This window comes from Citrus clementina, unplaced genomic scaffold (assembly GCF_000493195.1).
Source record: "Citrus clementina cultivar Clemenules unplaced genomic scaffold, Citrus_clementina_v1.0 scaffold_4, whole genome shotgun sequence".
Taxonomy (NCBI): domain Eukaryota; kingdom Viridiplantae; phylum Streptophyta; class Magnoliopsida; order Sapindales; family Rutaceae; genus Citrus; species Citrus x clementina.
This window is the reverse complement of record NW_006262274.1, coordinates 3,392,237-3,417,540: the sequence shown is the minus strand read 5'-3', so window position 1 is coordinate 3,417,540 and position 25,304 is coordinate 3,392,237. Positions and strand designations below refer to the sequence as shown.

At 37.0% G+C, this 25,304-nt stretch overlaps 2 protein-coding genes across 9 annotated transcripts; one reads left to right on the top strand and one right to left on the bottom strand.

Annotated features, from left to right (window-relative positions):
• Window positions 1-85: 85 nt before the first annotated feature.
• Window positions 86-12,438, bottom strand: LOC18044168 (fructose-bisphosphate aldolase-lysine N-methyltransferase, chloroplastic). 7 transcript variants are annotated; one of them, XM_024185435.1, is made up of 15 exons: window positions 12,205-12,438; window positions 11,585-11,697; window positions 11,097-11,160; window positions 10,862-10,972; window positions 10,622-10,681; window positions 10,105-10,212; window positions 9,907-9,976; window positions 9,137-9,202; window positions 8,972-9,039; window positions 8,623-8,658; window positions 2,841-2,924; window positions 2,392-2,525; window positions 1,668-1,756; window positions 1,400-1,548; window positions 86-850 (listed from the first exon to the last, which is right to left on the bottom strand). In XM_024185435.1, exons 1-15 carry the CDS (start codon window positions 12,304-12,306, stop codon window positions 707-709), a joined length of 1,398 nt encoding a protein of 465 aa, XP_024041203.1. In that variant the 5' UTR covers window positions 12,307-12,438; the 3' UTR covers window positions 86-706. The 7 variants fall into 7 exon arrangements, with proteins under 7 accessions (XP_024041203.1, XP_024041204.1, XP_024041205.1 ...); XM_024185436.1 differs by having other exon boundaries at window positions 8,972-9,052; window positions 9,162-9,202; XM_024185437.1 differs by having other exon boundaries at window positions 10,117-10,212.
• A 2,988-nt stretch (window positions 12,439-15,426) lies between these two features.
• On the top strand, window positions 15,427-21,251 carry LOC18044166. 2 transcript variants are annotated; one of them, XM_006436086.2, is made up of 4 exons: window positions 15,427-15,684; window positions 16,534-16,612; window positions 16,695-19,234; window positions 19,339-21,251. In XM_006436086.2, the coding sequence occupies exons 2-4, from the start codon at window positions 16,589-16,591 to the stop codon at window positions 20,699-20,701; spliced, it is 3,927 nt and encodes a 1,308-aa protein (XP_006436149.1). In that variant the 5' UTR covers window positions 15,427-15,684; window positions 16,534-16,588; the 3' UTR covers window positions 20,702-21,251. The 2 variants fall into 2 exon arrangements, with proteins under 2 accessions (XP_006436149.1, XP_024042313.1); XM_024186545.1 differs by lacking the exon at window positions 16,534-16,612.
• Window positions 21,252-25,304: the final 4,053 nt, after the last annotated feature.

Below are 25,304 nucleotides of genomic sequence, written 5' to 3'. Positions count from 1 at the left end.
AAAAATTGTGTGAGAAAACTTGCATAAATAATTCATATACATGTGACACTTGTCTCACATTTTAGTATTACACTATGTCTGCCAAAATAACTGATATAAAATGCACTCACCTAAGTTCAATTAATAAAAAGTAACTGAATGAGATTTTACTTTATCATCCAAACTTTAAAAAAATATATATCAATATAGGAACATCCATACAAGCAACATTGATTATTTTGTTGTCACTCCCTCACTTTTATCATTCGGTAGAAGTTTGTATTTTTTATTTTCCATGGCTAAAATTTGGATGTTCAAATTGAGAAAACGGCTCGAAAATCATCCGACCAAACCTCTAGGCCGTGCAAGCAATTTGTATGCTTACTATGCAACAAGTATTTCGAAGATTGTTTAACTTGAGAAGGAAGTGCGACAAAAGAACATCAACAGATCCTTCTTGTTCTTCATAAAGTTGAATAGGGGCATTTGCTTCCTCAACGAAATAGATGAACCCACTCAAGAATGCAGAACTAGAAGAGCAAAGATAAGACTCTCACTTTCCGCATTTGCCAACCATCACTAGCGTGGGCACTTGTTTATATTCTGCTTGCAGTTTTAATCAGATTCCTGCCTATCAGTATCTGACAACATAGAAATACAACACTCTTCCTTTTGCCTTTGCTCCTGTGGATATGCAATCAGTTTATCATCAGCAATCATGGCCTGCTCATGCCAAGGTTGCACAGTAATTCTCCAGCCATGCAGAAGCAGATTTGAGGATCCGAAGTTCACCAATAAGGAGATCTCGAGCCATTTGCTTCCGAAAAGCAAGTCTTTTACAAATTGAAGGAGAAGTAACAGGCTCCAGCAACTGTGTGATGTGAACACACTAAACATCTCAGAAGTCAAAAGAAATGAAACAATGTTTTCACAAAGACAGGCAAAACTTTATTCCATTCGCTTTTTAATTTATTTGGTGCAAGAGAGATCCTACCAAAATTTTGTTAATATTCTCTCTGCAACTTCACCACACAAATGAACATAACTACTATTAATCAGATAGGTTTTATCTTATTTCTGGTATAATAAGAATCATATATATTCATTGGTTTAATATGTCCACCTTGTACCTCTTCATATATCACAATTACTAATCACGATAACTCATTTAACACATCTACCCATTTTTAGAAAGTAGTATGACACCTTAAAAAATTTGATAACAGTTGTACAAATCATGTTGAATGCCTGTGTCAAATCATATGTTGAAAATTCCAGGAGAATTAGTAGCAAATTATCTCCCTTTGGTTCATAATAAACTTTGTGGTAAGACAATAGAGTTTAATTCTCCAAATTGTTTACTGAAATTAGAAAAAGTAGCCTCAACCAATGAATCAGTTAAAATTTGTGCAGTACCTACCTCAATAGAAGCACTATATTCCTTGGTTAATTGAATGATATGTGATAATAAGATCTGATGTGCTAGGATCTCTTGGCAGCTGTTTCGGAAAGGACGCCGGGCTAAGCGGCCATCATTTTGTGCAGCTTCCGTGGCCAAATCACACAGTTCTGAATATTTTACAACCAAGAAACAGTAAGTGGAGAGTTGCATGGCCTAAGAGAAATACCAGTTCTAGTTCTGAAAGATATTAAACTACATATAACAAAAGTATTAAGATTTAAGTAACCTTGAGGGGAAGTGCAACATAAAACACGAGCAAACGCACGTAGTGATTGTGGAAGACCCTTCCCTCTACCTCTAGCAGATCTGACTTCCCTATTGAATAATGAAGTCATCAGAGAAGAAAATTTACAGCGATGACATGGTTAGCCAAGACATGGTTAGCCAAGGCACATCCCATTGCGGCATTGATGAAGATATAAGAAATCTAGAAAACTCAGAATGACCTGGGCATTAATAATATAGGTTTATAAATTTACTACTTTAACACAATTGAAAAAAAAGGTAGTTATTAGAAGATCTTGCAGAAGGATAAAGTTGTAAGCCTTTTAAATGACCTCATGAAATGCAGAATTAAAAGAAGTATTAAGACCATCATGTACATCCAGTCATCAAAGGAACATCCTAAGCAGGATTCTAAATGATATCCCAGTGGCCCCCTTCACAATGTGTCAACGTAGATGCTTCCCAATATGTTATTTGAGTTGACTTTTCCCAAATTAAGGTCTTTCGCAAACTTTGTAGCATCAGTCCAGTGCAAATCTTCAGTAGTACGTAGCAGCACACCTCATGGGCACTTCAGACACGGTAAATCGAAAACTCTTCCCTTTTTTTTAACCCCATTTTTTCCCTCAACTAAAGCTCTACTATATTTCTATGCAACTTAGTTTCATTAATATGTAATCTGAATATCAAATAAACTTATACAGAACAAAGTACTAGCTACCAACTTGATTGTGAAAGAATCATTGGAAGACTTGAAGCCATTGACATCTCTGGCTCTTGGCAGGCAATGACTTTGCAAAACTTCCAACTTCACTTCAAGTAGAGGATCGTGATCAGGTACTTTTATCTGGATCTGAACCTGGCAGTTTGTGAACATCATTTGATAAAGCTTACACCCAGAGTAACATGCATAAAACAAGCCTTTAGACACATCTGTATATCCCATGCATACACAGTAATGCATAGCAAATGCGAAGAGAGACTAAAAGATGCAATAAAGGCAATCAGTACTTAAAAAAAAAGGGGCTAAAGAACCACCTGCTCTTAATCAAACAAAGAGGTACCAGATAATATTGGTAGATAAGTATGGCTTGCAAGCAAAACCATCTGGTTTGTATAATAACCATTCCTTTTGCAAACAGGAACCAAAGCAAAACTGAAACTCAAAACTAACCTCATCGTGGCTGTTGTATGGAAGGGAAAAACCAAAATCCAATAGCAAGGTTGAATTTGAGAATTTTCCATATGTTATCCATACCTGGACAAGTGTACCAAGTGAACTTCACAATTATGACATGGATCAAAGGTTTAAACCCCAGAGCATCACTTTACACATTTTAATGGATATTTTCTCTACACTGAAACATGTATAAAAAGTGTGTACGTGCCATTTCCCACAATCTATGTAGGGACTTCACAAACTGTCTGTTGAAAATAAAGATTCAAAGTTAGGATTTATTTGTAATCTAGGCTATTTTAGGAATAAGTTAAATTATAATGGGAAGATTCATTAGGATTCTTTCCAGATTTTGTTTCCTATTATTTAGGAAAGGATAGATGTAGTCTCCTATTTTCTCTCCTATTTTGCTGTATATATTCCCTGTACATACTGTTCTGGAGTGTAAGAAAAAGAGGAACCAATTCATAGTTTTCTTCATGGTATCAGAGCTAGGCTCTAAACCCTAGTTCTCCTATCAGCCGCCATTTCCTTCTTCTCCTCTACCACCTTTTTTTTTTTTCAACAGTATCCACCTTTCTTCCTCTCCCATCAGTTGTATTCTCTGTAGCAAAATACGGGATGGCTTCCTCATCATCCTCCGTTACAGTATCACAGTCTAAAGGAAACGTGGAGACTGCAACTCATGGTGGAATTGATTCTTCACCGATCTTAATTACCAGTCATAAATTGAACGGCCACAATTATCTCCAGTGGTCACAATCTGTCATGATGTTCATATGTGGCAAGGGTAAGGATGAATATCTCACGGGTGAGGCGGCCATGCCAGAGGTGTCAGACCCTAGTTTCAAAAGGTGGAAATCAGAGAACAACATGATCATGTCATGGCTTATCAATTCCATGAACAATGATATTGGTGAGAATTTTCTTCTGTTTGGGACTGCAAAGGACATATGGGATGCTGCAAAGGAAACCTATTCTAGCTCTGAGAACACATCAGAGTTATTCCAGATTGAAACCATCCTCCATGACTTCCGCCAAGGAGAACAATCTGTCACTCAGTACTTTAATACTCTGACTAGGCATTGGCAACACCTTGATCTATTTGAAACATACCCTTGGAAGTGCACCGACGATACAACCTTATACAAGAAGATTGTGGAACAGAAGAGAACGTTTAAATTTCTCCTCGGACTCAATAAAGATCTTGATCAGGTTAGGAGCCGTGTGCTCGGGACAAAGCCTCTACCACGCCCTCGTGAAGCCTTTTCTGAAGTTAGGCGTGAAGAAAGTAGGAAAAAGGTGATGATGGGGTCATCAGAACCAACACTGGACGCCTCTGCACTTGCTGCCCGTGCATCCAACTCTATAGGGGTTAGTGAAAATCGTACAAAGAAAGAAAGACCATGGTGCGATCACTGTCGTAAGGCAGGCCACTATAAGGAGAGTTGCTGGAAAATTTATGGCAAACCTGCTGATTGGAAACCTCGTTCCAAAGGTGACCCTGAATCTCGTGCTCATGCAGCATCCACCACGGACAATCAGGCCGTACCCGAGCCAAATCCATTCAGCAAGGAGCAAATGGAGATTCTTCAAAAGCTTTTCGATCAAGCCACTTTGAACTCCAATGCAGGGACAAGTCTAGTGGCTCAGAAAGAGACTCATTCAGCATTTGCAGCCACTAATGGAACAAGCAAACCCTGGATAATTGACACTGGTGCTTCTGATCACATGACTGGAGATGCCTCAATGTTGCAGGATTATAAAGCTAGCATCAACAGCACTTCAGTTCGGATCGCAGATGGCTCTCACACAAAAATAGCAGGGACAGGTTCTATCAGACTCACTAAGGAGTTACACCTTAATTCTGTACTTTATGTGCCTAATTTGGCTTGCAATTTACTTTCAATCAGTAAATTCACTCATGATCAGAATTGTGTAACTAAATTCTATCCAAATATGTGTGTTTTTCAGGACTTGGATTCGGGGAAGACGATTGGCAGTGCTGAGCTATGTTCTGGACTCTATCTACTCAAAAGCGATCAATCCTCCTTCATAAAAGATTCGAGAGCAAACTGTGCCAAGTCCAATAATCTGTCAACTAGTTATCCTCACTCTATTGTTAGTCCAAATGTCAATAACGATAGTGAAATTGTTCTGTTACACTATCGATTAGGTCATCCTAGTTTCATGTATCTCGCAAAAATTTTTCCCAATCTATTCATCAATAAAAACCCTTTATCCTTTCATTGTGAAATTTGTCAATTTGCAAAACATACTCGAAATGTCTATTCAAGTGTTAAGTATAAGCCTTCTCGTCCATTTGCTTTAATTCACAGTGATGTGTGGGGTCCCTCAAGAATTAAAAATGTTTCTGGGGCTCGCTGGTTTTTGTCATTTGTGGATGATCATACTCGTCTCACTTGGGTGTTTCTCATGAAAAACAAATCCGAAGTTAGTCAAATCTTCCAAAACTTTAACGCCATGATTCAAACCCAATTCAATACAAAAATCCAAGTCCTTAAAACCGACAATGCCAAGGAATATTTCAAAGACTCCCTCAACTCATATCTTCTCCATCACGGCATTCTTCACATCAGTTCTTGTGTTGACACCCCGCAACAAAATGGGGTCGCTGAACGCAAAAACAGACACCTTCTTGAAGTGGCTCGCTGTCTTTTGTTCTCATCTCATGTTCCTAATTTTTTCTGGGGTGAAGCTGTTCTCACTGCAGCCTACTTAATCAACCGAATGCCTTCTAGAGTCTTGGGGTTTCATTGCCCAAGAAAAGTTCTTCTCAATTTCTTTCCACACACTAGGATTGTTTCAGCAGATTTACCACAAAAAATATTCGGTTGCACAGCATATGTCCATGTTCACTCTCAACACAGGACTAAACTTGATTCCCGATCTCTCAAGTGTATATTTTTAGGCTATTCTCCACATAAAAAAGGATACAAATGCTATTCTCCTCACACCAGAAAAATATACATTTCCAGAGATGTAACATTTGTTGAAAACCTGCCTTTCTATTCCAAAACTGCTGTTCAGGGAGAGAGTACGAGCGAACATCAGCCTTGGGAATCTTCTTGGCAATCTTGGCTGGAAACCCCTCATGAAAACCCTCATAACTCAACCACCACACATGATCAATCTATCCAACAGCCACAATCAGCAATCCTCCCAACATCTTCACAACCTTTTGAGTCATCTGAGTCCTCCCAACCACAATCAGCCGAGTCACCCCGTCATCCATCAGCTCATCAACTACAGCCTCTAATCTCACCTCGTCCACAGCTTGCTGTTGATAATCTCAATGTTTATAGGAGGAGAAGAACTAGAGAGCAGATAGAGCACGGAACTCAGCCACATGTCCAAGAAACTGAACCAAATCTAAGCTCTTGTGAAGACAACACAGGTATGGATAGTCTTGCCTCGGTTGAGTTCATGGTTCCAAGTGTTGATGATTCTAATAAATCAATTGCAGAAAGAAAGGGGGTTCGAAGTTGCACCACTCATCCAATTGCCAAATATGTCTCATATGATGGTTTGTCCTCATCATACCGAGCCTTTGTTTCTTCTTTAGATAATCTACATGTTCCCAACAATATACAAGAGGCTCTCGGTCATCCTGAGTGGAAGAGAGCTGTTCATGAAGAAATACATGCTCTTGAGAAAAATGATACATGGGCTATAATAGATCTTCCTGCAGGGAAACGACCAGTTGGATGTAAGTGGATTTTTACTGTTAAATACAAGGCAGATGGAAGTGTTGAGAGGCTCAAAGCTCGTCTTGTAGCTAAAGGGTTCACACAGTCATATGGGATTGATTATCTTGAAACCTTTGCTCCAGTTGCGAAGCTCAACACCATCAGAATCTTGCTCTCCTTAGCAGTAAATCTAGATTGGTACTTATACCAACTAGATATAAAAAATGCGTTTCTCAATGGCGATCTTGAAGAAGAAGTGTTTATGGAAGTTCCCCAGGGTCTTGATCTGAAACTTACTGGAAATAAAGTGTGCAAGCTCAAGAAATCTTTGTATGGGCTTAAACAATCCCCTCGAGCATGGTTTGATAGATTTGCGAAGGCAGTTGTGAGACTTGGTTACACTCAGTGTCAGGCAGATCACACTCTATTCCTCCGAACATCACAAGCAAAGAAGATCTCTCTCCTAATCGTATATGTTGATGACATCATTCTCTCAGGAAATGATGAGGAAGAACTGCAGAAGTTGAAGAAACAGCTAGCTCAGGAATTTGAAGTTAAAGATCTAGGGAATCTGAAATATTTTCTTGGGATGGAGGTGGCAAGATCTAGAAAGGGAATTGTTGTCTCCCAGAGGAAATACACCCTGGACCTACTAAAGGAGACTGGTATGATTGGGTGCAAACCAGTAGATACTCCTATGGATCCCTACAAGAAACTAGGCTCAGTTGAGAATAGTGTCCCAGTCAATAGGGAGAGATATCAAAGGCTGGTTGGTCGTTTAATCTATCTCTCACATACTCGTCCGGACATAGGCTTTGCTGTTAGTGCTGTGAGCCAATTCATGCACAATCCTACAGAGGAACACATGGATGCAGTCTTTAGAATTTTGAAGTATCTAAAGATGACACCTGGAAAAGGATTGTTTTTCAAGAAATCATAATATAGGAATATTGAGATCTACTCCGATGCAGACTGGGCTGGAGACGTCACAAATAGAAGATCAACATCTGCTTACTGTTCCTATGTTTGGGGAAATCTAGTAACCTGGAGGAGTAAGAAACAATCAGTTGTAGCTAGGAGTAGTGCAGAAGCAGAGTTCAGAGCTTTGGCAAATGGAATCTGTGAAGGAATTTGGATAAAGCGTGTACTCAAGGAACTCGGTGTGTGCAGCCCTTCATCCATTCTAATGAGGTGTGACAATCAAGCAGCAATCAGCATCGCAAAAAACCCAGTGCATCATGATCGAACCAAACATGTCGAGATTGATAGGCACTTCATCTCAGAGAAGGTCACTAGTGGAAGTGTGGAACTAAAGTACATTCCAACTAGACAACAAATTGCAGACATCCTTACTAAAGCACTGCCAAGACCTAACTTTGAAGACTTAAGTAACAAGCTGGGTTTGTATGATATACACACACCAGCTTGAGGGGGAGTGTTGAAAATAAAGATTCAAAGTTAGGATTTATTTGTAATCTAGGCTATTTTAGGAATAAGTTAAATTATAATGGGAAGATTCATTAGGATTCTTTCCAGATTTTGTTTCCTATTATTTAGGAAAGGATAGATGTAGTCTCCTATTTTCTCTCCTATTTTGCTGTATATATTCCCTGTACATACTGTTCTGGAGTGTAAGAAAAAGAGGAACCAATTCATAGTTTTCTTCACTGTCCAAGGACATAACATATATATATATATATATTCTTGAATCAATAACAAATATAAATATTTTTAAGCAGCAATTTCTATCTGCATACAACGATTAGATATGCAGATGCCAACCTTTAAGATGAAAGAAAAGCCATTGATGAGCCACTAAACATCAAAATTATTAATCAATGTAAAGAAAAAATTTTCAGGCTCTTGTGTTAACCAGATGGCCACATAAATGTTTACAGCTATATCCAGACAACACTAGAAGGCAGACAAGCAGGGGAAAAAAAAAACACAAGAAACTGAGTATACACATCTAATACACACATATAAACAGAAGAAACAGAAGTAAGTTCCGGAGAGTAATCATAAAATTATTTTAATAGAAGAAAAGAATCATCAAAACTGCATATGACCTCTTCTTTAGGAGCATAATCTCTATCTGCAATAACCTGCACTGACAAATTCAAAGAATTAATATTAGAAATAGACATTTCCTTCAAGCCTACCAAATTTTACAAAATTACCTACAATAATGAAGACTTCCTACTTTATTAGGAGCAGAAATAAGAGCAATGGTTAATGAGAACAAGCATCTTGTCCAGACCTATTCTGTTTTAAGTTTTAAATCAAGCTTTCCTATTGATTTTAAAAATAAAGAACAATTTATCAAACATTAGAGACCATATAGAACAGAGTTCTATTCTACTATTTGTCTCCTTCATTACAGAGCTGGAAAAACTAAGAGAAAAAGAGAGAATATACCTCTGACAATTGTTTATCCTCATCATGCAACACAACTGCTTCTGAAAGCCCATCGTGATTCAAAAAATCTGCAAATGGAATCTATAAAATAATTTAATAATTCTAAGAATTGAGCAAAATAAGGAAAAAAGAATACAAATGAAGTGAACATCGAAAGTTCTATACAGATGGCATTTTTATAATATGATACCAGTGATTCCCCTTTTGTGCTTCTCCATGCTCGAGACTCGACTGGTACATTCACACCAAACTAATCAAGATAACTTATTATATTTTTAGATTCAAGAGTTTATTTTTAATTCAGGAGTTCAGATTACAAACCAGAAATATAGGAAAATAAAGATAAAAGCAAGTAGAACTTCTAACACAATAAGCTATAAAATAAAAAACAATAAAAAATAGTCAATTCCAAAAATTTTTGCATATCATTTGCAAAGTGAACAGATTATTCCATAAAGTTAGAATCTGAAACAGTATAGGATTTTCAAGCTGCAAGAAACTAAAGTGGTATCACATATTATGCTATCAAACTTTCTTCAGTTACCGGTTATTTACAAAAGGATGGAGGATTTAGATGCAAATTATTGGCAGTGGTTTCACAACAGCCTCAAATCTCATAACAGTGACTTATGTATGAAAAGAAAAGAGTGAACCAAGATGCATTATATTCTATCAATATTATAGAGGTTGATAACTTCAGTAGCAAACTGAATGCGTAAACACATAAAAATTATCATATGAGACAAAGCCAGATCGATATTTCAATATATTGTCCATTTTTATGACAGAGTAGATTCATGGTAAAATTTTGACATTGAAGAAGAAGAAAATAGCCTCCAAATAGATTCAGGAAGGTAGCCTCCTTTTTTCAAATTGGAAGCTGACAATAACTCAAGAAGATAACAACAGATTATGATTCAAATAGAATTGCTAACCTAAAGCATATGCATGCATGAAATCCTTCAGTTTGATATGATCAAAAACTTCAGGGAAGCATTCAAGAGCCTGAAATTGTAAAGATACCGTATCATAATTGCAAATTCCAAGGGAAAAAAGCAATTAAAACTATAATATCAATCAAACTACTATACATATGAGTTATAATTATTCCAGTGGAGAACATATGTACTCACTGGTTTAGTTACCAGAAATTCACTTTCGATTTGATCTTTTTTTGTAACTGTTTCTTCAAATAATGAGCTAGGACAAATCAAATCTAACTCATCTTTGCTCCAAAATATCTGCAAAGATTTGGTAGCAAGCGTTTAGCTTATCTTGTGAACTACTTTCTTCAGTACTTAAAACCATATATCAGATACATGAAAGGGTAATTTTGCAAAGATCTTTTTGTACAATGCATAAAAGTTTGGTTTTCTGACAGAAAAGAAGAAAGATGATGGTTAGAACAAATTGTTGAGTCAAGTAGCCTTTAAAAGACAAACAGTTTTGTATGTGTAAATCAGAAATTAAGCAGCATTAACTACCATACTCTTTAAAACTTAACATTTTCAATAATATTATACATATAAGAGGAATAATTATCAAAATTCATTGTCTTATATTTATTGGTGCTTCAATAGTCAAAATGTTTGTGGCTTATCAATATTAAAGGAAAGAAACATTCATAAATTTATAAGAAAAGAAAATTACTGTGTTATGCATCTCCTCCAGCTGAGGAAGTCTGCTAATGTAAGGGGCCCATTCTGAATCCTGCCTCATAAGAAAAGTAAATAAGTCATTCAGTTTCAGATTTTCTCGCATTTCACTGTATAAGCTGAAAAAAGCTAAACAAAACAAACCACATCCTAACCTCAAGCAGATATGCAAAATAATGAAAATTGCAGAATTATTCATCAATAACTTTTTTCAAATCAAGATGGATAATATTACCTTACCCATTTTCTGTTCAAATAAAATGACAATAGCAAGCTTAGCAACATTGCTGATTTCATCATCTAACAAAGATTTGATCTTCGGATGGAGATTATCTGGGGTTAATTGCTGAAATCAAGTAAGAAATACATAAATAACAGTTTAAAATGCTGACTACTTTGAACTACACTTTAGAAAGTAGGTTAAGGACATCAAAGACTAGTTTGGGATAAGTTTAGCAAGAGAAGCATACTGCAGCATAAGGAACTTTCAATATACAATCTCCAGTTCGAAGCTTCTCAGAAGCAAACAGTGATCTGCATTCAGATTCAAACATTAATAATAATAAATATAAAATTAGAAAAGGAAGAAAGGAAAAATGACTTAGCATATGCCAATGAGATGACAAAAGCACGAGAAAGGAGGAAGAACAAACACACACTCATTGTCATAATCATGAAACAATCAGACTCAAGGCTTCTTTAAATTTTCTCCTGTTCAATTATAAACAACCTATCCTAGAACAAAATAAAAAGGTGATATGCCCCACTAACCACAAAAATGGTGTTTGAGAACTTCCTTAACTTCCATTACACACTGAAAGCACCTCAAATTAAAACTAAACAGTGAACAGACATTTGGATCTTCGGAACTATGCTACCATGTTCCAATTTAAATAAAAGTTATAAGCAGGCATAATTATGACTTATGAGTATTTGCAACAAAGAAGTGTATAACAACCTCCCGTATACAGATTTCCCAATTGAAAGCACTGATAAAATCTCAACCCCAGCTTTTCTCTCCAACCATGGCAAAAAATCACCATCATATTCGTCATCTATGGAATGCAATACCTGACAAAAATCTCATAAATTAACGGGTAAATAAAACGCAACAACTTACCTAAAGTGAGATCATTTAACAGTTAACAATCATCACCGCATTCCTCATCAATGGACGTTAACTCGTAAGTATCTATTATATGTTTATGCTGTTTCCTTTTCTTTCACAGAATCGATGAAAAAAATAATTGAAAAAATTGTTCAATTACACTTACCTCACACTATTTTCGAGCTAAATAAAAAACTTATCAGGAGAGAGTTTAGCTAACATGAGCTTGGATCCTAAATCAAAATTTAATAGAGTTCGCATTTATGTACGTACGTTGCTATGTGTTTATGCGTACGACGTCAAGGTTTTTCAAGTGAAAACGAAAAATACAAAGCCCAAACATGGCTGCATGCAATTTAAAGCTAACAAAACAACATGTAACGTGATGATTTAAATTCTCTTTTCTTTTCTTGCATTTCCTCAGCAACCAAACAGAAAGGAAGTAAGATAGTTCTGTGAATTCAGCTAACCTTGGATTCAGATGAGGATGAGAAAGTGAGTTTGGCCTTGGCACAGTGGGGGCGTCGATGTCGAAAGCACCATGCGCCTGTGAGTCTAGCACCTACTAGCATTTGCAGAGAATAGTTAATTGACTGATGCGAGGCTTAGGACTTCGTACTATATCCAGATTCCAGCGTCCGCACAAAAATTAAAAATGTTCATAAAACGAATATGAGCACTTTGCCATGAGCTCTTGCGCTTTTTTAAAACGAAGTAGTCCAAATAAATAAATAAATAGAACTTCTACATTATAGATTGCCTTAGATTGTACAATGTATAAAATATACTCTACTATGCTTGTTAAGGGGTGAAGCCCAATTCTGTGCATATGGGCTGACAGAAGAAAGTTTGAAACCAAATAAATGAATACAGATGTTTGCCCGGGTCAAACCCCAAACTTGAGAAAACGATGCCGTTTTAAGAATTAATTTTTGTTAAGATAAATGAGCTACTTTCTTCACGCAACGATGCCGTTTTGAGGATCAATTTTTGGCTTTAACTTCATCCAATAGGATAGAAGCAAAGAAAACATGAATTAGGCCAAGACAAAAACTTGATGCTTTAATTCAATAAACAAAAATAATAAAAATTAAAGCAAATAATTTTGTCTTTTAGTTCCAGGAATGAAGTTCATCACCACACCAACAATACAAACTCTTCATCTCAAGCACTTGAATTAGTCAAATGTCTTTGAGAAGAAATATCATAAAGCACACATGAGGACGTCTTGAAACTTATCAGCAAACCTTCAATTTTATTATTCGGCGTAGCTCACTTGAGAAATTTCAAATTATTGCCTGTGCTCATTCGCTCTTATCCTGATTTGGTTTGTGAATTAGATGAAGAAGGTCGAAGTATATTTCACATTGCAGTTATGCACCGTCATGCATAGACTTTCAAACTAATATATTTCTCATTAAGATTTTATTTGTCAAAAATCTTAGCCAGCACAGCACCGCTGCAGCGACAATGGCGACAACAATGAGTTTCTTGTTGAGACCCCTCTGCATATCCACAATGCTCTCAAAATACCAACTCCGTAAACCCCACCTCACTTCTATCCCCAACCGTCGGCTCTTCTTCTCTCATAATTTCTCCTCTCTGGCTCTCACACACACAACAGTCACTACTAAAGCCTTCACCCCAACTCTCTCTTCCCCACAACCGCAGGACCAACAAGAAGAGCAAGAGAATTGGTCCTCAACTTGTACTTGAGGACCAATTTAACGGTGCGTTTTTGCTTAATAGCACGGTGCGTTTAGTTCGGGTTTGACCCGGGGCAAACATCATTTTCCAAATGAATAAGGTGATAAGATCTTTAGGTATTTGTTTTTTATCTGAAATTTAAATAGATCTAAATTAATATGAATTCTTAGTAGAGCTGAATATTTGAATCTAAATCACATATTTATTTTTTATCTGAATAGCTAAAAATAAATATTAGGTTGTTTTCTTTTTTAATTTAAAATTTTTAAAAACTAATATTTTTACATTTATACACTTACAAATTATAATGTTAAACAAATAATAAACATCTCAAAGAATATAAATAAGGTAACAAATTATCATAACATAAATTATATTCAACTGAGTACAACTCTTTAATATTTTATATCAGATATATTAACCAATTTTATTATAGTTTGTGATGTTTTTATATGAAAAATATTCATAAAAAATTATGAAGATAAATAATGCTAATTTGAACCAAATAAAAAGATAAAAATAATTATAGTGTAGCACTATATATTATCACAAGTTATATACAAAAGGGTAATAATGGTAATTACTAAGTTTTATTAGCTAAAGATGAAAATTAATTAATTAAATAGGGATATTTTGAAAAATATCTTTTAATGATAGCATTCAAACTTTTTATATTAAGTAAAAAGCTATAAAAAATTAACTTAATGACTTAATTGCTGAAAATTTTCATTAAGTTGAAAAAACAAACATCCCCTAACTCAACTAATAAATTATTAAATCAAAAATTTTATTTTTACTGTTGAGAAATTCAACATTCAAGTAACCATGAAAGGTTAATTCATGTGAGAGATTCTAAGTCATATTAAAACAATTTTAATCTATATTAAGGTAACAATGAGGGCAATACAATAAGAGACGATATACTAAATAATGCCGCATTTATTAAATGATATTAATAGTCCCATTTGGTACCGCTGCTCCGAATTTATATTTCTCCTCAAATATTAGTGTGGGACAACTGAATATGAGTGATATATCATTCAGCTGCTGGATGGTCAAATAAAAAATTACTCAAATAATTTAAGCTAAGAAAAGTGTAGAATTGTTGATTTATATGGATGATAGGTTAAAAAAGTTTTAGCACAAGTAAATTAGTCAATTAGAATTTCAAACTTGTAATAAGACAAAAAAAATAAAAATAGAAAAAACAAAAAGCAAAGCAGTGGCCAGTGAGATGATGACGGACTTGAGCCTTATCACAAATAGGATAAGAAACTCAAACCCAATATGAGGCAATGGATTTTAAGCCCACTATACCAGTGCCTCACCAAGGCAATTTGGCCAATGAATTAAACTATTAGCACCGCTCAACTGACCTTATAAATCCACGTTCATATTTAAGGACAAATATTTAGCTTGTTCCAATCGTCTTGTGGTGAAAAGAATCTTAAGTGTGAGAAAATAATTACAAATTAAAAGATTTTATATAAACAGAAAGCATAGTTTATTTAGATAAAGGTATTTTTGATATGAAGTGAAGTATAATTGAAATAGGGGTTTTTGAGTTGGCTTGTTCAAAGGGTTCTAATGGTCCTACTCCCAAAAGAGATAACCCAAAAACGATTAACAAGGGACTTTAGCTTCTAGTTTTCCAAATAATCCATCTTAAGTTTAATAAATACAAAATTCAAGGACCTTAATGAAATCCAAAAAGTAAATCCAATCATGCGTGCGTTTTTGCTTTTGCCTTTCGCTATCTACGAAACGAAACGAACCGAACCAAACCAAAGGAAAGTAGAGGCAGCTACGTAACCTCTTTCGCTTCCACTAAGAAGCAAAGCCAAAGCCACACCGCGTGGGACCCACCTCACATGAAAGATTCTGACTACGGGACAAGTGTTCACACGTGTCGAGAAATTAGTTGATTGTTTGGTGGGGCAAAACACGATAAAAGAAAAGACTCCACCGAAGCGCGCACAGCACGACGCAACACAACACGACACAAACACAGACCAAAAAGTCAATCAAATTGCCCATCAAAATCAATTTACTCTATAAAATAACACTACCAAAGCCATTATTTGAGTGCCCATTTGCAGAGTCCTAACCCTAAAGCAATTCAAAGCTCATACGCTAATCAGATTCTCTCTCTCTCTCTCTCACTCTGTCATTGTAGTAGTTTCCTTCAACCGAGCGCGAAATTTCCTAATTTTGCCCAGTTTTCTCCTATAACGCTCTCTCAGGTAATTTTCCCATTCAGATTTTATCTAAGCAGTCTTTGTATTCACCGATCATTTTGGAGTATTATTACTTATCGATTTTGGTAAGTTTTTGTTTGGTCACCGTTGCGTGTTCTCTTTTTATTTTCTTTTAGTAGTTTCCAGTAAATGTTTCATTTTTTCTGGTTTTCTTTATTCAATTTAATTTCATTTAATCTGATTGATTCCAGTTTCCTTGAAAAAATAAAATTTAATATGTGTTTTAGGTCAATTGGCTGTGGAACTTCACTTCAAATTTTTAGAGTTGTTGTGGATGTTTGTTTTCTTTGCAAATTTTATGTTATTGTCTTGTGTTCTGATCTGGATTTGTGTTCAAGTTTTATGATTAACCACTTTGTTTTTATATTCAACAGCGTTGACCAGTAGTAGTTTAAAGTTAATTAGCATTTAATGATAGACACTTAAAAGGGATTGATTGCTGTCTTGGATAAATTCCGATCACATCTTATTCATTTGGACCATTAGGTATCATTTACTGGATATTAATTGTGAATTTTCTACCGAGTGTTGTTAGTGATGACACTTTTGCCTTAATCGTGTTTTTTTAACTCTTTTCGATAAGTGGGTATATATTTCTTTTTGAATTTGAGTGGTTTGTTCGAGCAATTTATGGAAAAAAAAAAGAAAAAATTGGCTTTATTCCTTTTGTGCATGGGTGCTTACTAACTGTTATTACATACTTGAGTTTGGTTAGGGTCTGTTTGAAACTGCCTAATCTTAAGTGCAAGCAGTACTTGTTCAATTATTCTGTTTATATCCTTTTTTTAAAAAAATGGATGGGATTTGAAAGTTGGCCTTTAATTTGTGTTCCAGGACTTGATTTTTGATATAAAAGCAAGACGTTTATACCCATAGCATGTTATGAAGTATGCCAGTTTCTGGAAATGAAGAGGTGTTCCTTCTTCCGTAGAAATTAGTGCTGAGTGGATTACAGAACTAAATATGTTTACTGATAATTAATTTTCTCTCACTAGATTGCGTTGAAACCAGTTGCCAGAATGTCTAGTAATTATGCTGCAGGTGTTCCTATCAAGAAAAGAAGATTTCCAATAATCAGACCTCCTTCTCCCACCCCTGAAGAACAATCTTCAATACCATTGGGAAATGAGTCGGTGCAAAAAGAAGATTCCAGCCAGTCTCAGGGGTCAGTTTTATCAAATGCTATTATTCCAGAAAGTTCACCTGCTTTATCCGATGCCAAAAAGGATTCTCTACACGAAAAAGTCAAAGGTAATACTGATGAAACCAATGTTAACATGGTTGAGAGCATTGCTAGCAGTGTCAGAGTCAAGGTTGAAGATCCAAGCCCTACTATAGCGCACCCTGCTTCTAGGGCTGATATTGACGGCAATGAGAAGCTTGTGGCTGCCCAGAAAATTGCAAAAACTGAGTTGAACTTATCACCTGGTGGAACTCCTGCACTTAACACAAGGGAGGATGTATCTAGTGAAGGAAAGGTGGAGAGAGAGAGTGATTCAAAACTATCAAAAACTTCTGGAATTACTGAGTTGTCATTAGGTATAAATGAACATCTATTTTCAAGTATGGTAGGTCAAAATGGTGCAGGCAGTTGTCGGTATAAAGAGAAGGGAGAGCCAGTTTTGTTGAGTTTGTCTTCGAGCAAGGGTGAAAGTAGTAATCAGTGGAAAAGTAATACTTTTGAGTTGAACACTGGTGGTGCTAATAAGTGTACCAACAGATCCAATTGGGACTTGAACACGACCATGGATGCATGGGATGGTTTCACGGTTGATCGAGTTTCAGGTCAAAAAGTTGCGGGTGGGTTTAATTCAATTACTGGCACACGTGATATAAAGCCTTTGATTTCCTCCGTTGGGATGGTTGGTGGTAGCATTGGTTCAGGAAAGCAAATCCTTGGAGAGAGTGAGAGCAGATCCAATGCTGCCACACTGCCTGATCTGTCTAGCTACCATTGCAATTCTGAGGATAGTCTTCATTTAGGGCTCAGTCCACCCTCTCTTCTATCAAACGTCAATGAAAAGCCTTCCAGATCATCAGCTCTGCTGAATTCGGGTGGCAATATTTCTGACTCGTGCTTGCGCCAAGCATTTGTGCTGAGTGGCAATTTGAGCAAGGTTAACATTAAGACAGTCAAATCAGAACCTCAAGATGAGAGCACCAAACATGATTTTAAGGGTGCTACAGCTATTCCTAAGGAAATAGATTTTAGAGCAGTGAAATCTGAATTAGTTGAGAGATGCAATCCTGAAGCCTTGAAGCCTTCAACTAGCACCGTGAGATCAGTTGATTCGAGGTCCATAAAACCTGAACCCGTTCATGAGGGTATGCAGGAAACACTCAAGAAAATAGAGGGGACATCAAACCATTTGGGTAAAATGATGCTAAATGGTCAGAATATTATAGTAAAAACTACTAGCTCTGCTGACTTGTCTATAAGCAGTGGTGATCTATCAAACAGTTTAGGTCATCCTTCAAGCAATGAGAGATCTCAGTGTAGTGAGGAGGTGCCTCAGGATAAAGATGAAAGTGCTAAGTTGCTTGCTACAGATACAATGTCTGCATCTGTGGGTCATGATATTAATGAAGCAAATGTTTCTGGAATTGTAGATTCTACAATAGCTGAAGACAAAATTGTCGATGATCCTGGACAATGCAGATTGAAAAATACGAATGTGGGCCCCACTCCCCCTGATTCAATGGGAAATGGTGAGGGTTCAGCAAGTGATGATGAAAAAATAAATCTGTCAGGTGATATGCTCGAAGAAGATTCTTATGGTTCTGATTATGAGTCTGACGGTAATCTTGATTTAGGAACAGCTATGGATACAGAACAAGATGGGATCAGAGAGGAAGACTTTGAAGATGGTGAAGTTCGAGAACCACTGGCTGATACTACTATGGAGGAACCCACTTGTGAAAAAAGAGAAGTAGAGCCGTTTAATAGTGATGATTCTCATAAAGAACAAATGAGTTATGTGGGACTTCCAAGTGATGATCATCCCACATCATCTTATGTTGAGAATAAAGACAGCAAGACAGAAGAGCCCAGTGAAGCAAATTACAATATTGTAAACAAATTTTCTGAAACAGCTCATGATGAGAAGAAGCCAAATGAGGATGCAGATGATAAAGATCATGTTTTGCAAGAATCACAGGCAGTTGAGATGCCAACCAATGGAGTTGCAAATTGCCCAAGGAGTGAGGAGACTGAACAGTCAACTGATCAAGCTCCAGGTTCGAGCCAAGGAAATTCGGCGACTGTTGTTCAAGGATCGGATGAGGATACTAAAAACACTGATGTAATTGATAAGAACATTTCAGCTTTGCCCAAGGTGGAAACATCTTCGAATGTTGATGATGCAACTAAGGATGCCAACAGTGGAGGTCAAAAGAGCCGTATAATAAACTTGCGAGCTTCAATTTCATCCTCTCCTGGTGAAACAAGGACTATTTCGGCCAGATCTTTGCCAGCTAGGGCTGGAAGGGTACCTGATGTGGCACTCGAGGAGGATAAATTATGTCCCAGAGGGAGGTGATTATTATTATTATTTTATGTTCCCCCTTGTTTTCGTTGTTCCTTTTTTACATTGAGTGATGAGTTATTGTCTTATTCTTGTTTTGGACTCCGTTTTGCAGAGATGAAATCTACACTGGTGATTCCCGTAAATTGTCAAGAGATAGGCATCAAGATCAATCATCTAGAAACTCTAGATTTAATTTTATGCGTGGCAGAGGGAGAATTTCCAGTAGGATAGACACTGTGCGTGGTAATTGGGATTCTGAACGAGACTTTGCTCCTGAATTTTATAATGGTCCGGCAGAGTTTCGTATTCCCAGGCACAAATACGCATCGCAGACTGATATTGAATTTAATAGCTATAATGGTGGGCTCAGTGGTGCTTTTGCAGGTACTTGTAGGGGAGGGAGGAAGCCTTTGAACGATGGGGCGCCAGTTTTTCGTCCAAGGAGGCGATCCCCAGGAGGGAGAGGGGGGCCTCCTGTACGTGGCATTGAAATGGATATGGTTCACAGAATTCCAAGAAATATTAGCCCAAGTAGATGCATTGGCGAAGGTAGTTCTGAATTGGTTGGATTGAGGCATGGTGAGGAGTTCATGAGGGGTTTACCTAATGACAACTCAAATCCCATATATGCACACCCCCAAGCTTCATTTGAGGGAATAGACAGTCAGTTTGTCCGAAGTAACAGGAATTTCTTATCCGTACAAAGAAGGGGCCTTCCCAGAATTCGTTCAAAATCTCCAGTTGCTTCTAGGACTCACGCACCTCGTACATGGTCTCCTCGGAGAAGATCCCCGGATGGTTTTGGTGGACATTCTGAGTTTCCCAACCAAAGATCTCCTCCAATGTTTAGGATGGAGAGGATGAGGTCTCCTGATCGTTCTTGTTTCCCTGCAGAAATGGTAGTTAGAAGGCATGGTTCTCCGTATATGTCTAGACAATCTAATGAGTTGAGGGATATGGATTCTGGTCGAGATCTTGGTCATCCAAGGTCTGTCATTCCTGATCGGAGTCCATCCGGAAGGGTATTACTCAGAAACCCTAGGGGACTTGACATGTTGGATCCCCGTGAAAGGACAGCTAATGATGATTTTTTTGGTAGACCCATGCGTTCTGGCCGATATCAGGAGCTTGGTGCTGATGGAACTAATGAGGAGAGAAGAAGATTGAGTGAGAGACGGGGACCTGTCCGTCCTTTTAGGCCTCCTTTTAATGGTGCCGAGGGCGAGGATTTTCATTTAAATGCAGAAAATGGCCCTAGGCCTTTTAGGTTCCATCCAGAGGATGATTCAGATTTTCACAATAGAGGTAATCTGAGGGAAAGAGAATTTGATAGAAGGATTAAGAATCCACCTGGGAATGCACCTAGGAGAACCAGAAACATTGAAGAGCAGGAACAGAATTTTAGGCATCCTGGGCATTTATGGCGTGATGAAAGGTTTGATGACATGTCAAGGATAAAGAGGAAAAGATTTTGAAGTGACATGCTATGAGTAAGGATGCTGGACACATACTAGGAGACAATAAATTATGGTAATTTCTAGCCCTCAGGATATTGTATTCCCCAAACCTCAAGACAAGATGCTGTTCATTTTTCATCTCAGATAAGTTGTGAGAGCAATCAAATACATCTACTTGCATTGGTCCAGGACTGGATGGCTGCAGTGAGTTATTGCATGTATATATAGTTTGTTTCTTCTAGTCCCATGGTGGCTAATGATTTCTTGAAACTTAGTTCTGGTACTTATTCTACAATTTCGGATTTCAACTGCAGTTCTTTAAGTCTCATTTGAGGAAGTTCTGTATTTGTCATAAACTATGGTGGCACATTATATATGTTAAGGGTCATTTGCTGCGGTCAGCATCTGTAAATCTTCAGTGGATATCGTTCTTAACTCCAATATTGCATCTTGTCTTGGCTGGCAGAACATGTATGCTGGAGGAATTATTGAAACTTTGAACTAATTTGTGAGCCATCAATAAAGTCAAATTGCCTAGTATTCGCTATGCTTCTTGACATTCTTATTATCGTGTTGTTCATGAACCTTCCAATTTCTGCTTTTGAGGTATGCTTATACTCATTTCCGAATGTGAGGAGAGAGAATACAGTTATGGCACCAAGCTTTCATAAAGTAATTTTCTTATGATCTATCTTCATAATCAGTAAGAATTTGCTGGCTTAAATATGGATTGTACATATTTCTTAACTGGTGTCTTTGTTGAATTTGCACGATGTTTGGTGGCTGAGGTGCAGCATATCAAATCTTCCGTGTTTTTCTTTTGCCATAAGTGGTGGTGCTTAAGCATTTTCATCCAACTTTTTCTCTGTATTTGAGGCTTTTGGTCATATGATTTAGTTTATGGAAGGTCTATGAACTCCAAAGATGTAATTGGTGAGTGGTTGTTTCCTGAGTAGACTGTTCTCTTGCATTTCCCGGATTCTTGAATCATGGTTGCCACATATTACTTGTACTGAAGTTCCGGTCGTCAGTGCTGATGATTTCTGTGCTTTCTGGAGCTGTATGGTCTTGCACTAACCGATAATCAAGTCTTGTCCTGATTTTGTATGTTGCAAGTATAGTCAGAATGGTTTCTGTTTTCAGATGCCTATGTGAATGGATTACTGGGAACTCTGGTGTGACCCTTTTTTCAATTTATATGTGGATATGCACCTGAGATAGACTGGAAGACTAACTCTGAAGATACTAGTGATCTGAGCAATTCGAATGAAGGTACTGCATTGGCAATGCATAAAGTGGCTGCTATGGATGAGGTAGTGAACCTTCCCCTTGCTGGGCTTGAGAGTCATTGTAGACATAATGGATAGTCTCTTTTTGGTGCTAGAGAAATGATGGTTGCACGATTGCTCAGCATGGAACATGCAGCAATTGCTAAGTGTTCCTGCTAAGCATGGAACGCGCAGAAAATCAGAGGTGGTATGAACTTGATGGGGATCAATAAGTCTATTACTATTACAGTTGTCGATTGATTCTGTATGAGATATTCTTGTTATTTTCCTGAGATAATCTTTGAGCATAGTAAAAACTCAAAGCTACTCCATGGTAGCTACTGATAATGGTTGGTAGTTTAAATCAAAGCTGGTTTTTTTAAATCATTGGCGAAATCGTTGACTTTCTTGTTAGGGATTAGTTTTTCATTTTGCCATTGAGAGGAAATTAGGTAAACAGTGGAGGAGCAGTAGAGGATCGGGTCTCAGGAATCAGGATGGTTTGAACTTCTTTGAAGTGAAAAAGGTGTCAACTTAAACCTATTATCATCTAATAAACTACAGCAGTAAGAATCAAGTTGACTCTTTCACATCTATAGTGAATCTTCGCATCCCATTTTTCCCTTCGTTTCAATTGATGTGAAAGTTTGCACAGTTCGAGTTAGCCTGGAGCAAGGCCGATCCAAAGTTCCGCTCTTCCCTCCTTAGTGAAAGAACTGTAATTGTATACCAATTTGATTGGTGTATGGTTTCGACAACAATAATTTGAATTTCTTATGATTTTTTTAATTGAAATCTTGATTGCTTTTCCTTGATCTCCTTTCATGCTCGTGTCACGGAAAATTCCAGCACAATTGAGTCATCATGAAGATCATTACCATTTTTCGCAAGCCAATCTAATATTTTAGGTGCTGGGACTCGTTGCTTTTTGTGGACGAAATGTAAGTCCTTGTGCTTACTTGTCATTTAACTGGTCCAACTTGAGCATGAATCATTTAAAAACATCTCACTTTACAGCTCATATGACGCTGATTTTACACAATGCAGTTAAAATCAATCCTCATATATTACCAAGCAAAATAACAGAGAATCTATGAGTAAATTTCATTACATAATTAATTTGTCAAAATTTTAATAACAGGCTGAATGTATAGAGATCTAAATCTACAAATCTATGCATGAGAGAATCATAAACGTAAAACAACGTTTACTCTACGACCCAACATGGGAATAGTCGAGAAAAATCAGTAAGTTATCTCCTACTTTTCTTCTAATCCGGCGGGTGTTGCTGATACAATTGAAAAACCAAACCACTCGCTTAGGCTTACAAGTGAACAAGAAATACATAATCCAACAGGGCGAAATCTACGACGGCAACTGGTTGCATGTAGCCCAAACTTACGGCCAGGAAGGTTGCCAATGTCCTGACATTTTACAAACAAAATATGATAAGAGATTACAATACACATTGTTTCCTTCGGCGTTGCCTCATTTGCTTTGCTTCTTCACTTCACTATGGAGGGTAACTCCCATTCCTGTCAATGTGTAACATTATACAGGTTTTTTCAATGATACCTTCGCATAAAAGTGCCCTTCTCTTCTGACTTCATAGATAGACAACTACGTTAACTTTCTTCTGATTACCCAAAAACAAGGTATTGAATAAGCTTGATAAAGGGGATAGAATTTATAGTTCATCAGTCAGATTTATATAACTTCTAGTCTAAATAGTTATTATGTTTATGTTCAGCAAATTTCATATACAAGGGACACACACCCTGCTCCATTGCATTGCACATACTTCTAGGAAGATATTGAAGGAGAATTCATTAGCAAGACTGACCATAAAGATTCTAAAAGAGTCCCATCATCTACTTTCTCGTTAACAAATAACATAAGCTTATAGACAGCACAAATTCCCTTTACGTTTCATAGATAATTTCAGAAAATTGAAAGAATAGACTGCAACGCCAAAACTAGAATATTGCCTTTAGGACTTGGCAACCGACCACCATCAAAAATAGCATAAAAGTTCAGCAAATTGATGCAATTATCTGGTAGCCCTATTCCATCGAACAAGAATTGGACAGTAACAGAATAAGATAATCACAGTGACAACTAAGTGAAGTTCCAGTTTTCTTATGATATTACGACATCAACAAAGTTCCCAAATGCCTTAACACATACACGACTACTCAATGTAATACAATGTATAGAACAAACAAACCACTAAAAAACTGCACTCAACTGAACCATGTTCCTAACTCTTCAGTTGACATCCCCTTGTAGTTTGTGTACGCATGTTTCCCTTTCACTACATAATAAGCTACATTAATATGTTACACTGCAACTTCTGTAATTACACTGTTAATGCAGAGGCAGATTTTTAGCTATAAAGAAGCATAACAATATTGGAAATTTGGAAAAGGAAATTGAATCATTAATATGGGACACGGTGAAGGATCGTGAGCATTAATGTGTAGGGGCATCGTTATCATGCAGTTGATATTGGAGGGTGCTGCTGTCAATGATCAGAGTCTTGGCAAGGATTCATCAAAGAGATACATAGTTGGTAATTGCAAGAACATTTATTTTTCTGGCCAGGAATCCAAAAAACAATAGTATAACTCGTAGAAGAACAACTGCACACGCTACACAAATCAAAGCACAATACTACATTACCGTAATTAGTTGTGCCCATCACAGGAACCGGAGCACGCCGCTCCTCACCGCCAAGAAACAGCACCCGTTCCTATGGAGGCACACCTAGTACCGAAACGAATCTACTGCAACGATTAATCTACACATACTAGGAGAACCAGAAACATCGAAGAGCAGGAAGGGAAGTTTAGGCATCCTGGGCACGTATGCCGTGATGAAGGGTTTGATGACATGTCAAGAATAAAGAGGAGAAGATTTTGAAGCGGCAAATGCTATGAACAAGGAAGCTGGACACATACTAGGAGACAATAAATTATGGTAATTTCCAGCCCTATCAGGATATTGTATTCCCCCAAACCCCAAGACAAGATGCTGTTCATTTTTCATCTCAGACAAATTGTGATAGGTCCCAATAAAAAACGTTCAACAATGGCTAAGTTTATATTGTTCTACTTACGGTGAGAACGACCAAGAATAGTACTTTGAGATAATTTTCTGTATAATCTTTTTATTAATTGTTGGAGCTTATTTGTAGTAGTTAATACAAACACTACTAAGGATTTGTAGCCACAATTCACTGTTAAAATCAATTTAAATAACTGAGCAATCTTAAATAACAAACTAGAAACAGAAATAGAATCCCACTTAATTTGATTCTCCACACGATCCGCAACGTGGCTTGACATGGTAAT

What these genes read in the sequence shown, in the direction of transcription:
- LOC18044168 (XM_024185435.1), bottom strand. Translation starts at nt 12,306, where the DNA reads ATGCTAGTAGGTGCTAGACTCACAGGCGCATGGTGCTTTCGACATCGA. An exon ending in GGGAAATCTGTATACGGGAG is followed by an intron (nt 11,161 to 11,584) that starts GTTGTTATACAC and finishes ATCTGAATGCAG; the next exon opens with ATCACTGTTTGCTTCTGAGA. An exon ending in CATGCATGCATATGCTTTAG is followed by an intron (nt 9,203 to 9,906) that starts GTTAGCAATTCT and finishes TGAATGTACCAG; the next exon opens with TCGAGTCTCGAGCATGGAGA.
- LOC18044166 (XM_006436086.2), top strand. Translation starts at nt 16,589, where the DNA reads ATGCCAGTTTCTGGAAATGAAGAG. An exon ending in CAGTTTCTGGAAATGAAGAG is followed by an intron (nt 16,613 to 16,694) that starts GTGTTCCTTCTT and finishes TTCTCTCACTAG; the next exon opens with ATTGCGTTGAAACCAGTTGC. An exon ending in AAATTATGTCCCAGAGGGAG is followed by an intron (nt 19,235 to 19,338) that starts GTGATTATTATT and finishes TCCGTTTTGCAG; the next exon opens with AGATGAAATCTACACTGGTG.